Genomic DNA, 17,888 nt, shown 5'->3' on the forward strand with positions numbered 1-17,888 from the left:
AAAAAAAAACGAAAGAAACATTCATCTCATCTTTCTTTAATTTCTAACTTGTGTATGTTTTAAATATATACATATTTATTATGTTTAAATATAACATATATAAAATATAACATTTGAAATACCTATATATTTTAAATATATATAAATATATAGTATATACTACATGTACCTAATAGTCTGGAAAAGTTTATAATTTAGAGATAAATAAACCTATATTGGTGTATATTCATCATTTTTTCTATTCCTAATGGGATACACTATTTTAAACAAGATCTTTGAGAAAGAAAAGAGGAAGGTGTATACACATTTCCAGGGTCCTTCAAATAACCTTCCGTCAAGGTCCAGGGGGACCTGAGGCATTAAGTAATGGCCTGCCCTTCCCACACTCCTGATCTTTTTCCTCAGGCAGGCAGCCATCTGAGAGCAGCACAGAACTTTTTAAGTCCCTAAGACGCTTAACAGTGTTACAGTAGTATATTCGGCTGCCTTTAGGAGTTAAATATTATAATTTCTTATTAATTCAATGGAAACTAAAGATAACTCAAATTTAATAAGAATCTTAATGTAAAATTCCAAACCCAAAAAGGAACCCATCTCATCAATAACTCTTAATTATACAAACTCATAACCACACCTCACTTTTAAGAATATCCAAATTCTGTGAATACATTTTGAATATCTGAATGCTACGGCCTGCTGTTTCTCAGACAAGGGTCTGCAAGAATATTCTTGGAGATAAACGAATTAATGAAACTTCATTTCAAGTCTCCTTTTGATATGAATGTAACACGGGCTTAAAAAGGTATATTCTGGATCATCCAAAAGACAGCCTTACAACAGATAATTGCCATCTATTTCAGTGTGAAAAGTTAGCATCTTTATTTACAACTATACCGAAACTAAGCAATAATAAAAAGATACCATTTATTTTTTAATCCACTTGATCTCCAACACTAAACCAAAAACTCTAGGGTTCAGTAAGACGTTTTGTTGTCAGTTGATGTTAAACAGACTATGTACATTACTCAAGAATAAAAAACACTGTCATAATCAATTTTGAAGTGGGAAATCCCAGCAGAAATAATAGAATTAACGTGCATGACTGATCTGTAACCTGATAAATATGGCTTGACTACTATATTGTTTGAATGAGCTATAAACACAAGGCAGCTTATAAGAGAACAGTTCCAGTTGACAGAACCAAGTTTATCTAAATAGAAAAATATAAATTTAAAGTAAAGTGATTTTCCATGTTTTCACATGAGTGTTTTATAAGTTGGTATTCACAAATATTTGAGAAAGACCCAAATTTATGGTTTATTTTATTTTGTCTGTAGAACTCCTCAAAAAATATCTTTCTATTCACTCAGATACAATTTTGGTCTAATTATTAGTTGACAGATTTAGCAGAACTAATTCACCTTTACTTACATATGGGCAATAATAAAAATAATCCTATATACAGAATATTCAGAAACAACAAACAAAAAATGTATGATAGGCATAGAATGTTTGATGAGATTTAATATATAATTATAAAATCATTTAAGAAATTCAATCTATTTTTATTAATTTAATAGCAACCATGGCTTTTTCATTCTTCATAGAGGCTTTGTGTTGATAGTTTCTGTACCTGAAACTGTTCTAAGTTGTTTTGAGCTTCAATTACATTTCAAAATACACCGTGCTGTCAAATCCAACTGATTGCAGAACCCATTCTTCATATATATGTTACACACACACACACACACATTCCATCAGTCTGGGGATTAACTATGCATAAGACTATCACCTGCCTTTAAAATTATACCTTTGACACCTAATCCTGGTTGAGCCATGAAAAGACTTCTAAGTGATTATATGCCATTATCATAAGAGAATTATAATATCAAAACAAAATCATAACAAAACACAGTAATACTTTCTGATAAGAAACAGCCCATATTTTTCATTATAAGAACTTATGGAATTATTACTATGTTCTCAATAATATTTGGTTCTCAATAATATTTTCTCAATTTTTACTAAAGAAAAGATTATAATATCCTATATATCAACTGGATCATTAAAAATTATAAATTACACCAGTATGGGGTTATATTTGTTCACTCTATTAAGCCATTGCTTATTAATACAATGTCATGATTCAAATGTGTTGTGCTATCTTTTTGAACATGTGGACCAACAATCAAAGAAAGTCCTTAGCGGGAAAGTATGTGAGGAAAATAGGTCTTTATGACAACATCCTTTTTTTAAAAAGAAAAAAGCAAATTCTGCAAACTGACATAATTAATAATTAATTTATTACCTATGTGCACAGTAATTTTTTCAAAATTTAGTAAATGCACCTTATTAAAATTATCATAAACTATCCCTCTGCTTTAACAGATTTAGAACAAACTGCTTTATGTCAAGATGTTGGCCTCAAGAATAAAATAACACCTAGTGATCTGAAGGAAAACTTTCTTAAGTCTGTAAGAATAATGATTCAACTACCTAAAATGTTTCCTTTTTCCATGTAAAAAACAATATGTAAATTAAGTGTAAATATAGTGAGCATCCATATACTAAATGTTTATAATATATGAATTCTGTAGTATATTATGATCAATCTTTCATTCTGATGTATTTCACATATACAGATACCTTAGAAGCCACTAAATACATTTTCCCTTAATTTTACTTTGAACTGAAGCACAAATTGAAACATATGCACTGAATTTTTAAAAGGTATTATTTCACGTGTAAATAGCGCCATCTTCTGGCGCAGTTGAAACAATTTGTGTATTAACATAAAATGCATTATGGATTGTAACTGCCGTTTTCTTGACAAGTTATATGTACAGTTTATTGAATAAAAACCCTTAATCTTGGGGCACCTGGGTAGCTTAGTCAGTTAGGGGTCCAACACTTGGTTTTGGCTCAGATCATGATCTTAGGATCCTGGGACTGAGCCCCGTGTGGGGCTCCTCGCTCAGCATAGAGTCTGCTTGAGATTCTCTGTCCCTCTCCCTCTTCCCTTCCCACTCATGCTCCTCTCTCTCTCTCTAAAATAAATAAATAAATCTTAAAAAAAAAAAAAAAAAAAAAACCTTAATCTAAAATCAGTTGATTTTTTTAAAAATAGCCTTTAAAAACAATAGCATTAATTAGCATGTCTTCAAATTGATAAAATTTAACAAGAGACTAAGTCAGAAACTCTAGATTCTACTATTAAATCTTCTAACTAGATATTGAATCTTAGACTAACCATGTATCCACTCAGGACCTCAGTTTCCTCAACTATAAGATTGTTCTACTAAGTCATTAATTAAGTTACTTTCAGTCTAAAATTCCATTTGATTCTAGCTTTAGAAATTTTCATTTCTGGTTTTAGCATCCTAATATTGAATTTAAGCCTGTTTATGACACACTTTTTCATAGTTATCTCTTTTGGTGATATGGGTTTGTTTGGTTATGCTCTCTGCTTGAATTTTCTTCAGAAATAAATCTTAATTTATATTTATACTTCTCACTGTCCAAATAGCTTTCCCCCAAATATTAGAAGGACTTCACTGAATTATAAATAAATCTAAACTCAAGTAACTGAAAACAAGTTTTTAAAAAACATTCTATAAAGATAAGATGGTTTAGATAAGATAGGTCAATGTCGAATGGAGCAATTAAAATTAATAGGAAAGACATCTCTCCAAAGCTTCTGGAAACTTAAGTGTTTATGTGGTAAATAAGAAATAAAATAGGCTGAGTTTGGGCAGTTCTTCCTAACATACCCATAGACTTCACCAACACTAGCCTGTAGTGCAGGCTTGCCACCTTGGATTTATCTGTACTACCAGTACATTCTTCTCCCTTTTAAGTCATCGATTCAATTCTTGCCTCCAAATAGCTTGCTCTCATATATATACATATGTATATGTATACCTTCTTTTTTTTTTTTTTTAGTTTTTGATGTAGTGTTCCATGATTCATTATTCCAACTCTTTGGCATCCATCTAGTCCAGGTTCTCAACCTCCTAGGCCCTCCTGGGCCTGCAATACTAAAATATCCATTATGGTCTAATGCTTTTCTAAAAGTAATGTAAGGATCATTTGGGATGCTGGTTAAAACATGTCATCTCCTAGACCCCATAAAGTAGACCAGCACTGTCCAACAGAAATCTCACATGAGTCACACATGTAATTTTAAATGTTCTTGTAGTCAGATTAAAAAACTAAAATGAAACAAGTGAAATAAATCCAATACATGTGAAAATATCATTTCAATATGTAATCGATTGAAAGACATATCACTGTGATACTTTACATTCTTTTTTTTTATACTAAGTCTTTGAAATCTGGTATTCTTATACTTGTAGCATATCTCAGTTCAGACAAGCACATTTCAAGTGCCTAAGAGCCACCTGTGGCTAGTGGCTATGGTACTGGACTGAATTAGATTTGGAGAAGGGAGAATAAAAGTCAGGAATCTACATATAGCAAAATACCCAAGTGATTCTTTCACACTCTCAAGTTTGAGGACCACCACTCGAGACCGTCCTATATACGATCCATTCTACAACCACTACTGAATTTACACTTGAAAAAAATACCCCTTTAATTATGTCAATTCTAAGAGCCTAGAAATCCCTGGTACGTCCAACTTATTTCAGATGGATATTCAAAGCTCCCAAAATGTGGCCTCACCCCATCCATCCAACCTGCTCTCCAATTTGAAAATGTCTTGGGTTCTTCCATGAAATTTTCCTAGGCAAGTATTCAAATGATCATTCATTCAACAAATATTGTTGGACTAGCCACTGTCATCATGGATCCTCCTCTGACCCTCCCCCCCTCATGTGCTCTCTCTCATTCTCTCTCTCTCAAATAAATAAATAAATTCTTTTTTTTTTAAAGATTTTTATCCATTTATTTGACAGAGAGAGACAATGAGAGAGGAAACACAAGCAGGGGGAGTGGGACAGGGAGAAGCAGGCCCCCCGCGGAGCAGGGAGCCCGATGCGGGGCTCGATCCCAAGACCCTGGGACCACGACCTGAGCCGAAGGCAGACGCCCAACGACTGAGCCACCCAGGCGCCCCAATAAATAAAATCTTTAAAAAAACAAAAAAACACACCAGGTTTTGGCGTCTTCTTCCCTCAGGCCGGTCTAGTAGACCACAACTACACACGCCCAGCCGGGACCCTGCGGAGCTTGACCACCCAGAACTGGGCGACCACGCCTACCCCCTGCGCCTGCGGACAGGCCAGCTCCGAAAAGCGCCCAGAGGACCTGCAGGCCCCGCCCCACGGGGCGGGGCCTAGAGGCTCATCGCGCCTGCGCGGAGGCCCGAGCGCGGGCTGCCCGTTACTTTTGAAACGAGTGGCGGGGAACTGCTGTGGGCGTCTCTGCTGTCGCTCTCTGCCGGGGGAAGCGCACTCCTTCGTCTGTAGGACTGGCCATGGCGCTGCAGCTCTCCCGGGAGCAAGGCATCACCCTGCGCGGGAGCGCCGAAATCGTGGCCGAGTTCTTCTGTAAGTCGTCCTCGCGCAGGCCGGAGGGCGGGGTGAACTGAGGCCAGGCCGCCCGGTAGGCCCGGGGCTCAGCCGCGGAGGCGGGGGAAGCGGGAGGGGGTGGAGGGGAGGCCGCGAGGCCGCGAGGCCGCGAATTAAGCTCTCTCTGCCCCAGCCTCCTGCCCGGCGGGAGAATCTAGGAAGAAGCGGATGCAGACGCCGCCTCCGGGCTCCTTGCTAATGGTGGGGCTTGAGGCCTAGGTGCTGCTGAGGCCTGCGGCGCGATGTAGCCCCTCCACCTGCAGCGTTGCTTTCAACTACAGAGCCAGGCACTTTCCGCCCGCCCCCAGCCTCCGCGACTTCAGACGGAGTAGGACCGGGGTGGGGGCCACGTATATTTTTAACAACCCCTCGGCCCCTCTTTGATTCTGGTATTGGCGGTGATGGACTAGAGTTAGGAAACGCCATTCCGGACCAGGACAGTTGGGCCTTCTGATAGGATCTGGCAGGACTTGTGAGGAGAAAAGGAGGAAAAAGAGGGAAAGGTTTGCTGAGAGCATTGCAGAGAACAGTTAATCAGTTGCTAACTGAGATGCAAAAGCCTATTTTGACAGCCTCTAACCACATAATCTGAATTGGGACTTGGATTACAGTGAGTTGTAGTACTACTTTGACAGTAGATTAATGCAGTTTGGCGTTTTTCTCTTTTTTTGCCACAGAAATGCAGGTATCGTGTTCTCTCTTAATTAGAAGCAAGGTTTTAAGAATGTTTAATGCCACTTTTTACCTACTCTGCTTTCAGCAAAACACCCACAAACACGTTAAGGCATTTATGGTTTTATGCCATTAATGAAACGTAGCCACATCTAAATGTTTTATTTTCCAGAGTTACAAAGTGATAATGACTTTTCTTTAACATTCCTTTTGTTTCCAGCATTTGGCATCAACAGCATTTTATATCAGCGTGGCATATATCCATCTGAAACCTTTACTAGAGTGCAGAAATATGGACTCACCTTGCTTGTAACAACTGATCCTGAGCTCATAAAATACCTAAATAATGTGGTGGAACAGCTGAAAGGTATTTAATTGTTGCAAACCATTTTGAGTTTTGCAGGCCTTGTAGAACCCATATTTTCTGGCATCTTGGTGGTCATTTTTCAGCTCTGTACAAAAAGGTATAAAACACTACAACCTCAAATATAGTGATTCTTAATTGGAAGGAAGCAAATAATATATAAATTGAAAGAAAGTCCACCCTTCCCATACTGCAGTTTGAGTGGGTTGAATATTTTGATATTAGGAATCTGATATGGCTTCACAAAACTGTCTCCATCAACTTCCTTAGAAATGATTTTTGCAGTTCATGTAGCCAGATGGAACAAGTTGGAATTTTCTGTCCTTATGATGGTGTTCACTATTGGAGAAAAATCCACTGTATATTTTTAACATATATTTTCTGTAACTGCCTAGAGTTTAAAGCCATCATTACTTAAAGGAAAATAAAATTGGATCCAACCTGGAAACTAAACTTAAAGAAAAGAACTACTAAGTAATAGAGCACCCAGTAGAGTTTTATTTTTTATATATTTCCATTTGTCTTTTTTAAAATCCTGCCTTTAATCAGTAAGCCTTTTCTATCTGAGCACTCACTGTTTTTCTTTAGCTCAAGAAATTACTATATTGAATCAATACTTGTTCTCCATCTATTCCTTTTTCCCCTCATATTTTTCTCTACTTAGGATTCCCACTTCTAATTTTTCTGTTGTAGGATGTTTCTCCCTAGCTCCCCATTTGATCTTCCAAAACTAGTTCCAAAAAACACTAGTCATCTTTTTTTCTTAATTCATGAGTCATATATATTTCTTTGTATCAAGTAGCTTTATTTTTAAAATTAGATTAATTGTTTTTTTTTTTTTTATTCAGGGCTAAAAAGTAAGATTATTAGTAAGCAACTAATAATCTATGTCATCTTAATTTGATGGAGAAGCAAGCCCCACCTAAGCTACTGGTTTTTGGGTTGTCTCCTTTAAGACTACACTGAGGATATTTCTTCACCTCGGATGTATGCAGACCTTCCTATTTAATTTCTCCCTTTTATTTTAGTTAAAATGGAGGAATTGCTCTTCTTAGAGGCAAATTGTTCAATCTGAATCCCCATTCCTCTAGCCTTAAGGATTTTATCCTAGTTCTTCTCTGGTATTTTTGATTTCTTTGTTTTGATCTCTCTTCAGTTTTAAAAGAAAAAAATTTCCACCCACCCCAAATCCTTAAGTTACTACCCAATTTCTTCCTTTTCAGAGCTAAATTGAGAAAAATCGATATATGTCAAGAAAAAGTTGATACATACGACAGCCCGTGTCTAGCAAGTGGCTATTTTTGTACTGCCTGCAAACTAAGAATGTTTTCAGATTTTTTTTTTTTTTAAGATTTTATTTATTTGAGAGAGAGAATGAGATAGAGCATGAGAGGGGGGAGGGTCAGAGGGAGAAGCAGACTCCCTGCTGAGCAGGGAGCCCGATGCGGGACTCGATCCCGGGACTCCAGGATCATGACCTGAGCCGAAGGCAGTCGCTTAACCAACTGAGCCACCCAGGTGCCCTGTTTTCAGATTTTTAAAGGGCTGTTTTTTAAAGACTATGCAACAGAGACCTAGGTGGCCCACAAGCCCTAAATATTACAAAATTGTTTTGTCTCTTAAAAAAAGAAAAAAAACCACTACAGATTCCTGAGTATACTATCCCAATTTCCAAGATTAATTCAGGGCTTGTCCTGAGGCCCTCTTCTCACTATAATCTCTCTCTAGGATGATCTCTGACATGTACATAGCTTCACTAACAACCTTGGTGTAGTTGACTCACAACTGTACATCCAACCCAATTCTCCTAATTGTGCTCATATATTTCGTGGCTCCGTTGATATCTTCATCTGGCTATCGCAGTGATACCTGAAAACTAAACTTAAGGCGCTCCTGGCTGGCTCAGTCAATGGAGCATGCAACTCTTGATCTCGAGATATGAAGTTGCAGCCCCATGTTGGGTGTGGAGATTACTTAAAAATAAAATCTTAAAACTTAAGCATCATCTCCCATTTGCATTCTTTTTCTCAGTGAATGGATCAGCCATCCAACTAGTGATATAAACTAGGAAGTTGGGAGCTATCTCAGTCTTTCTTCTTGCTTACTCATAAGTAGTCAATAAATCCTAACAGTTTGAACCATGAAATCTCTTGAATCTATCTACTGATCCATCTCTACCAGCTTATCCTTCTCTAAGCCTTCATTACCTCTTGCTTGAATTGCTAATTAATTGGTGTCTCTAGATCCCCTCTTTACCTCTACTCTACTTTCCACATCACAGCCAGAAGGATAGTTCTGAAATACAAATTTAATTACATCACACCATACTTCAAATACAGTAATGACTTCCCTGGTTCTTGAAGTGTAACTTCTTTAATTTGGCCCATATGGCCTTGCATGGTCTGACCCCTGTGTATCGTACACAAACTGACCTTGTTCATTCTCCCCTTTCTTTACTGCAGTTGTATTACCCTTCTTTCAATCCTCTGGTCAGATGCTCTTCCCTTTTCAATATTTAAGACCTGTACCCTTTTCTGTATCATTTTGCATATTTAATGATAATTTATTTGTAGAACTGAAGTCAAGTGAGAACTCCCTGAGTGAGTCCAATTTTCCTCTCTTATGCTCTCATTGCGTCACATACTGCACCTTCATAGCATTTATCACAATTATAATCTTATATTTATCGGTGCAGTGATTAGATTAATGGCCATCTCCTGCATCTTACTTGGATTAGGGTGTACTTCATGTTTTCTACTCTGTCTTCAGCACTCAGTACTATATCTGGTACAAATACTGAGAATTTGAAAACAGGAGCTAGGTTATTGTGGGGCAGATTTTCTGTACAGGTTGGCAGAGTTCCGAAATACTAGCGGTAGGAATTTGCTGAGGATAGAAAGTGAGACCTGGGAAGAGAGTTGTTTTGTAATGCAGTGAAACAAAAAAGATTCCTTGTTATGTATTGCAGATTGGTTATACAAGTGTTCAGTTCAGAAACTGGTGGTTGTCATCTCAAATATTGAAAGTGGTGAGGTCCTTGAAAGGTGGCAATTTGATATTGAGTGTGACAAGACTGCAAAAGATGACAGGTAAGTATGAAGTAAATTGCTTCCATTTTTACAGATCTTTTTCCAAAACTGTTTTCTTTTACTAGATGAGTTCTACTTATATTGAACTAGTTTCATATAAGGTAGTTTGTTTCTAAGTATGTTAGATGTGATCTTTAATCTCCTGTGGAGAAGGATTGGGCTCACAAATTGTGCTCACGAAAGAATTTTGCCTATCACGGACTTTTAACATAATTGCGCTTAGGCTAAATCCATAAATTTCAAACTTTAGTGTTTATGATGCTGTATGTAAAGCTACCATGGTGTCCGTCCTAGGTGGGCCATTTCATGAATTGTAGAAAGGTACTTTTAACCATGAAGTATTATCCTAGACTTTCTCCCAGCTTACTGTGCAGCTCTACTGTATTTCATTTAATGCTACAAACTTCTTAGACACTGCCTTTTTTTTTTTTTTTTAGGATTTTATTTATTTATTTAATAGAGCATGCGAGAGAGGGAACATAAACGGGGAGTGAGAGAGGGAGAAGCAGGCTTCCCGCCAAGCAGGGAGCCCGATGTGGGGCTCAATCCCAGGACCCGGGAATCATGACCTGAGCCAAAGGCAGTCGCTTAACTAACTGAGCCACCCAGGCGCCCCTCCTTAGACACTTACTAAACTGAAGTTTTTAGATTATCTGGATGGGAGATGCCCATCATTATATGCTAATTTCTAGCATTGTCCTAGGCATTCTTACCTGTAAACTCTGAACTATCTCTCATAATGAAATGATGGAGTTTGCTCCTGAAGCCTTTGGTCTGTTTTAGAAAATGTTTAATTATTAACGCCATACACGAGTAACATCTTATTTGAGGCAATAGGAAATTAGACATTTAGGCATTACTAAAAATGCCAAAATGATTATACCGATTCAATATTTTAGATACTGCTTGTTATCTTTATTTTAAGACATGCTGAAGCTTTCCTGACTTGAAGTACTTGGCAGGTTTTCTAGTCATCTGTTATTTAATGACCTGATACTAAGAACAACCCTAAAAAATGATTGGAAGGATAAATGAAATAATAGAGATACATATTGTGCCTACTAAGTTTCTTAAGGACGTATATTTATTTTCATTGAAAAAAAACTCCTTTTGAATGCATTACTTATTTGATTTTGGAAACATTTAATCAGATAAATAATCTTACCTGTGTTTCAAATAACTTGTTAAAACTTAAAATGAATTAATTGGTTTCTTTGATAGTGCACCCAGAGAAAAGTCTCAGAAAGCTATCCAAGATGAAATCCGTTCAGTGATCAGACAGATCACAGCTACGGTGACATTTCTGCCACTATTGGAAGTTTCTTGTAAGTATTATACAACTTCACACTGGCTTAAATTTGTTGTGGAAAAGACTAAGCTACTACTTTAAGAATTAACGCGCTCATTAAGTTTTTTCTTAATTATAAATGTCATGTTATATGAATGAGAAAACTGTGGTAAAGCTAAAGTAATGCTATTTGCATTTTATTTACAAGTGCTGAAAAGGAAAGGAATGAAAGTATTCTACAGTACTCACTCTTGAATATTTTGATGTAATTTCTGTCATTATTTTTATTTTCTACACATTTCTATGTATATAATTAAGATTTATAGCTATAATTGTGTCTTTGTTTTCTTAGTTACTCCTTCATTCATCAGATATATCCTAAATACCTACTACATGCCAGATGCTGTTCTGGGCACTGGGATACAGCTGTCACAGAACCAAGGTGTTATCTTTTCTATGGCTTAGATTCATGCTGTCTCATGATTAATTTTATACTTTCTGCAAATATTTTTAGTGGTTTTCTCTTTAAAAAAAAAAAACTTGAGTTTTTCATAAAGTAAAAGGAGTGCAGTATTTTCTGTACTAAAATTATTCATTGAGGAAAAGCAATTAGTTAATATAATTGATTAGAGATCAAGGTAAACTAGCTTTTCTGACACTATAGATGGTTCAAATGTGAAAGACACAGGAAGGGTGGTTGTACTTTAGAAAAAAATAATTGTACTTTAATGATCTTATCCCCAATTTAGGTTCATTTGATCTACTGATATATACAGACAAAGATTTGGTTGTACCTGAAAAATGGGAAGAGTCGGGACCACAGTTTATTACCAATTCTGAGGAAGTCCGTCTTCGTTCATTTACTACTACAATCCACAAAGTAAATAGCATGGTGGCCTACAAAATTCCTGTCAATGACTGAGGATAAGACAAGGACAGTGATGTACTTATAACTCTCAGATGTGGTTTTCCTGAAACCAAGTCAACTATAGTTGATACATTTTGTTTCACTGGTTAATTTTTAGATGGGGAAAACTTAACATTATACTTCTATTGAACTGTGCATAATTGTTACATTTTTTGGTACCTGTATGACTTTATACAGGGTTGGTATAAATTATTGCATTGTTCAGAAGGGAACTAGCAGATCACATCAGCATTGTTAATGTCAATTCCTTTAAAGGTGGTAACTGTAGATGGAAAACTTTTGCCATAAAGCTAAATGCCTTCTTAAACCTTTTGGTCAAGTACCTTGATTCGGAATATAGGCAGGGAGATATTTAAATATAAAATACAGCAAAAGAAGTCCGAATATTCAGAGTCTTTGTTTAGATCCTGAAATTATCTAATGATAATCTGTAAGTAATGAAATGCTGCTCCTGTTAGGTCCTTTTGCCATTTATTTTATTCGTATATTTTCCGTATTAAAAGCATTTCCAATTATTTGATTTTAATTTATATAACTTGAACTTACAAAGCTATGTATATTGCCACTGTTTAAATTCCTGTGATACAGAACACTTAAAATTTTTTTTTTGTTTTATAAAATCAAGCTTTAAATGATGTAATAAAGTTAAGTATGTATATTTTAATTTGTCTTAACATTTTTATATTGGTGTGGTATTAACACAGTTAAATAGTAGGATGGATTCAGTATAGCAAATAATATCTTGTACCTACCAGGGCCTAAGAATACAAACTTGAGTCAGTCTGGAGGTGCTTTCAATTTAATGGACAAGCTTTGATTATACCCCTTTAATCTTATAACTGTGGACTTAAAATAAGCATCATTCTTTGTATAAAATAATACATGTCATTTGGAATTAATTCATTTTAGCATATGTTGGGCTGTAGAACTTTTCTATACTCCTAGCCTTATTGCTAGCCTAGTCTTCCTTATTTTGCCAAGGTCAGTTGAAGGCAGACTTCTAAAAAGTCTCTTCTAATCTCTGTTCTAAATCTTATCTCATTTTGTAATAATTAAGTGCTTAGTATCACACTGTTCTAAGCTCTTTATATGTATTAACTCGTTAATCTTCACTATAAAGTAAAAACACATAGCCTGTATCCATTCCTTCAAAAATTACAAAGTGAACACCTGTTAACGTGCCAAGTATTGGGATGAATGAAACAGGGTCCTGGCCTTTCTGAAGTTTGAGATATGAAGGAGAGGAAAGTACATGGCAAGCTTCCAAGAAGTAACTACACAGATTTATCACATATGTATTTGTCTTTGTTATTTCACCTGAATGATCTGTTTGATCCTGTTGCCTGCTTGTTAAGAATAAAGGGCAATTTTTCACTACAAGACAAGTATGGGTCCCCGTATTTGATGATGGGTATAGTGAATGCTTCTGCGAAAGCCCATTCCCTTGAGAGTTGAAGCTATCTAATTTTAGAGGTCCACCCACAACTCTTGCCTGAATAAGAAAAGTAGTTATGCAGAAATGGAAATGATTTTGAATTAGGTATGGTCAAGAGTCTGGTTTTCCAACATGAGATATAGTACAAAGTGGTCACTAGTAAGATTAAAACATTTGCATTCTTGGCTGTACATAACCTTCATAACATGACACATTAGGTTGAGAAAGAAAGCAGAAATGGAAGTTCAGTAAAAATATGGAGAGAGTTGAAAATTCTGGAACTACTTTTGGGACAAAAGTTTGAAATTCTTTTCAGAAAGCAGTAACTGCTTTAGGAAACACAATGCCTCTGCTAAATGGCCGGAAATAATGTGGTTCTTCCCCCACAAAAGCTCACTGGTAGCAACTTTCTTAATATATCATTGGTAATACTTAAATTTCTGTCATTTGTGTTTTTATTTACCAAATTAAATGACCCTAATATTATCACTTTTAATTTGTGATTTCTAACATTGCTAATTTCCCCCCCTTATAGATTATGTATCATTTAAGAAATACAAATACAAAGCTATGAGCTTTGTTGGTAAAGCTCAATTGGAAAAGCTTTGGCCTATGGCTCCAACTAAACTTGTCCTGCCTTCTTTCCTATACCTGAAGCTCACCTTAGGAGGGAGCTATTTAAACCAACAGGTTCAAGAATTGTGAATGACCGATGAGTACTGGGTGTTACGTGTAAGTGATGAATCACTAAATTCTCCTGAAACTAATATTACAGTATATGTTAATGAAGTAGAATTTAAATAAAGATTTGGAAGGAAAAAAAAAAACAAAAACAAAACGTGCGTGACTTCCATACCATGTTAAACAGAGAAGCCAAGATTCCAAGAGAGTCTGATAGGCCTCTGATAGGCCTGGCCTGGACTCTGACTCGGTTTTGCTTACCGTAGGTACAGGAATGAAAACAACATATTCCGATTGGGCCTGTCGAGGTCTGAAACAGAGCCCCAGATGGGACTGAACCACACCCGGTCTTCAGGACTCTTCTCCCAGTGTCATCAATTGGACAGAGAAGTCAAGCCTTGATGGGAATTTTACACAGAGGTATAACGATCTCATGTTTTAGTTGGCTTTTGCTTCATAGCAAACAACCATAGAATAACCGTAAGCATTTTTTTTCCCTGTAAGTCTGTGGATTATCTGGGGTGCTTGTTTTATTTCATGCAAATCTGCAGGTCACATGTTTCATTCTACCATTGAAGGGGCAATAGCTAGCCAGGACTTTTAAAGCTTAGTTTCCAAACTTTGACACTGACATTTTTGCCCACATTCCACTGATTTTGGCCAAGTCTTGTGGCTGAGCCAAACTTCAGTGGGGCAGGGAAGTATACTCCTCCCATGGAGTTGGGGAAAGGGGTATGTGAAAATGTGATGAAAGTGATAATATTATTATTAGACAGGAAAGATCAGAATAGCTATAATGCCACATTGTAACTCATTTTCCACCAGATGTCACTAATGCTGCAATATTCAAATTAAGGTGAACTTTTGACTTTAAAGGCTGTAATATTCAGCTTTTCTTATTGGAAATCAACAGTGGGATTTCTGGCTACAAAAATATAGACATCCAAGGAAGGAAATACAGCATCTGTAATTGGCTAAGCACTTCACATGAATTATTTAATTTAATTCTCATGCTTTAGTGCACAAGTAGAATTGCGGAATCAGCGGGCATGCAAACTGCACTACATTTTTTAGAGTTTAGATGGTCTCTTCTGTCCATGACCAAGGAAGCTCATCTGGCTCCTCAGCAAGCACATCAAAAGGAGTGTTTCTTCACCCGTTTCCTAATGGCTCTTACCTTTGACATCCTCTTAGCAATTGAGTGTCCAGAGCAAACTGGTTTTCATTTACTCCGCTTTACAAAACTCTACGTTTCTTTGGGTGCATTTGTATTTACACTTTCCTCAGATGACTTCCTGTAACTTATCCATATTGTGCAAAGAATAAATCAAGTGTGCATTTGTGAGCAGTTGTGAGACACTTGACCCACTAGTCAAAAGAATTGTTCGTTAAGTAACCTCAGTTACTCTTTAGGGAATTAATTTTTGGCTAAAGTTGTAAATAATAATTTCTTATTCTTTTTTTAATTACATATGTGAAATTAGATTTTAAGTTATTTTGTTCAGTGTAACCGTGATAAAAATTTGTGTTGGAATAACTATGGAATAGAAATGCTGCTAAATTCCAAATTTTATGAGCTACATTTTCTAAGAACAGATCTTTAAAGATCTTTCCATTCATCACGAACATGGCTTTGAAAGCCAGCAGTATTAACTGATGCTTATTAAAAAAAATCTAGTTGGGAAAGCTACTTAAGCTTCATTAGAGTGGACAATGCTGTTCCAATCTGGCAAAAACACTGTAGCCTTAGCAACAAAACTATTAGAAAAGGCCTAGAGAGAAAAATGTCAAGAGTTGACCCTCTGATTACACAAGTCAGTTTATGTTACCATTTCACCTATTTTTGTGCTCTTACCATTTGATCTATTTTTATACTAGAGAAACATAATTTCATTTATTTGTATAAAGTCCATTGTCATCTGCGTTTATCTGCACCATTTTGTTGTGTAAGCTTGTTTGCACAAAGGTACACATCCTATCAAAATCTTTATTGTTTTGGCATTTTATCTGTGCTGAAAAAGGCCTCTGAATATAAGCACGACCGCTCAGGCTCCACTTCCATGCAGGGGAAAGATGTCAAACCTCTTTAAAAGCTATCTAGATATGGACATGCCCAGTGGATACCTAGACATGGATGTGAATTTCTTTCTGAATGGCAGTCTCACTGACTCACACTCATTTCCTTTAATCCTCACAACAACCCTAGGAGGGTTATTGTTGCCATTTTACACACGTAAAGCCTGAGATTCAGGGAGCCTAGGTAATTTGCCCAACTTCAAACATCCAGAATCTGTCCCCAGGCCCGACCCCAAGGCCAATATTCTTTCTAGTATATCTCATTGCTTCTCAGAGACTAGGGAACAAAGGAGGGTGCCCCTGCCCCAGTGTGCACAGACTCAGCCAAAAAGACTAGACTGCTACATGACTCTAACCCCAAGTTGGGGAAGGAGAACTCAACAGTATTTGAGTATCAAGTTTCATTAATTTTTTAAAAAACACTTTTTCATAACAAGCGATCATTAGATGTTTATATACACACAGTATTTTGCTGTACGATAGCTGCATGCATCTTCTTCCATCAACAGTTTCTTCTCTCATTCTTTCACTTGTTTTTGTAACTACATGCTGTGTTGGAATTTGAACGAGTGAGAAAGAGGAGACAGAAGGCGATTGAGATGTATGTTATCATCCAAATCATGGGGTTCCCTAGCAAAGCTGGGTAGAGTGAGGCTTAGATCTCAAGCAGAAACAGGGTTTGCTACTACACCTCCAGAAATGAGCCGGGAATGGCCAGGCAACTGCAGGCATCCTCGCGCAAGCCCACTCCAACGTGGGAGCAAGAAGCCCTGCGTCCTGAACGCCAAGGGCACAATAAGAAAGCACTTGACTCGAACTCCTATAAGTCTTAGAAAGGTCTTTTCTCTGTTGCTTGGGATGGTGTGAGAGAGAAAGTGGAGAGAGGGGCCCCAAATCTCTGCCCAACACCACCTTCTGTCATCAGGATTGGAGTGGAGACCCGGAGAGTGGAGTAGCATGCATCCCTCTCGTTGAATATTTGCCAGCTTTTTAAGCTTTTTAGTGTATTACACTGTGCGTTCCACAGGCGTCCTGTGAGTTGCTTTAGGTAGCATGCTCACGGGCATTTTTTTTTTAATTTTAGTAGCTATGTATTTTAGTCTGTATTCAGAAAAACGTATAACATGTTCTAACACGTTACCATGAGCGAAGATTCTACAGTCCACTCTGAATATTTAAAGAAAAACCGATCAGTATTTTGTATGGATGATGCAAATGTAGACAAGGGAAGAAGGCCGCGCACTCATGATGGAAGGCTGCGAAGCAGTGTCGTAGCCCATGGTGCTCCAGCCTCCGAAGGGAGCCAGGGCAGCAGTCCCCTTAGCGGAGCCGCGCCTGCTCCCGCTACTGCTGCGCTCACACACGCCTGAACTCGCCTCCTCCCCACAGAGTCCTTCGGGAACTGCTGAAGGGCATCTTGCTTTCTGCCCACAAAAGACTCCGGCCCCATGAGTCCGGTAGAACGCCATGCAGCGCCCTAGGCTGAAAGTTAACTCGCCGTTCCATTTCGTATCACTAATTACGTCCAGTCATGTTGTCCAAAGGGGCTCACCAGCCTTTGATGAAATGAGCACAGAGACTGTATCCACATGAAAATGTCCCAGATTTGAACACTAGGACACTCTTTGTTTATGACTCCACTTCCCCCCAAACTAAATCCCCTCACAAAAGCCCATAGAAATTAAAGTCCAAGTGCCTTCATTCTCAATCGTATACAGTTGGCTCAGTGTCAGCCAGAGGCTTTTACGCAGAGCCTGGGTTCCGGTAGCTGTAGCGGTGTCCGGGGATTTCACAGGAATGGGCGTAGCTTCTTCAGCCTCTTCA

At 37.4% G+C, this 17,888-nt stretch overlaps 2 protein-coding genes across 6 annotated transcripts in view; both read left to right on the plus strand.

The window, feature by feature from the left end:
- The window catches only part of LOC135363645 (mitotic spindle assembly checkpoint protein MAD2A), a 56,941-nt gene that overhangs the window by 26,530 nt on the left and 12,523 nt on the right, over positions 1 to 17,888 (plus strand). For 2 of the 5 annotated variants that reach the window (XR_010409526.1, XR_010409525.1), the window contains exons 3-7: positions 5,140 to 5,510; positions 6,424 to 6,570; positions 9,536 to 9,656; positions 10,878 to 10,981; positions 14,255 to 14,408. Coding sequence is in view for 3 of the 5 variants with exons in the window: in XM_064585009.1 (XP_064441079.1) it covers positions 5,438 to 5,510; positions 6,424 to 6,570; positions 9,536 to 9,656; positions 10,878 to 10,981; positions 11,694 to 11,866 (618 nt within the window). In the remaining 2 variants the exon portion in view is untranslated. Of the gene's footprint in view, positions 1 to 5,139; positions 5,511 to 6,423; positions 6,571 to 9,535; positions 9,657 to 10,877; positions 10,982 to 11,296; positions 11,473 to 11,693; positions 13,258 to 14,254; positions 15,647 to 17,888 lie in introns of those variants that run through there. The other 3 variants (XM_064585010.1, XM_064585011.1, XM_064585009.1) reach the window with 3 other exon arrangements.
- Positions 15,086 to 17,888, plus strand: part of LOC135363542 (rho GTPase-activating protein 20-like) — a 41,247-nt gene continuing 38,444 nt past the window's right edge. The window contains exon 1 of the mRNA XM_064584023.1: positions 15,086 to 15,285. Coding sequence (XP_064440093.1) covers positions 15,086 to 15,285 — 200 coding nt within the window. The remainder of the gene's footprint in view (positions 15,286 to 17,888) is intronic.

This window comes from Mirounga angustirostris, unplaced genomic scaffold (assembly GCF_029215605.1).
Source record: "Mirounga angustirostris isolate CCGP_5_RB_7025 unplaced genomic scaffold, mMirAng1.0.hap1 SCAF_2, whole genome shotgun sequence".
Lineage (NCBI taxonomy): Eukaryota > Metazoa > Chordata > Mammalia > Carnivora > Phocidae > Mirounga > Mirounga angustirostris.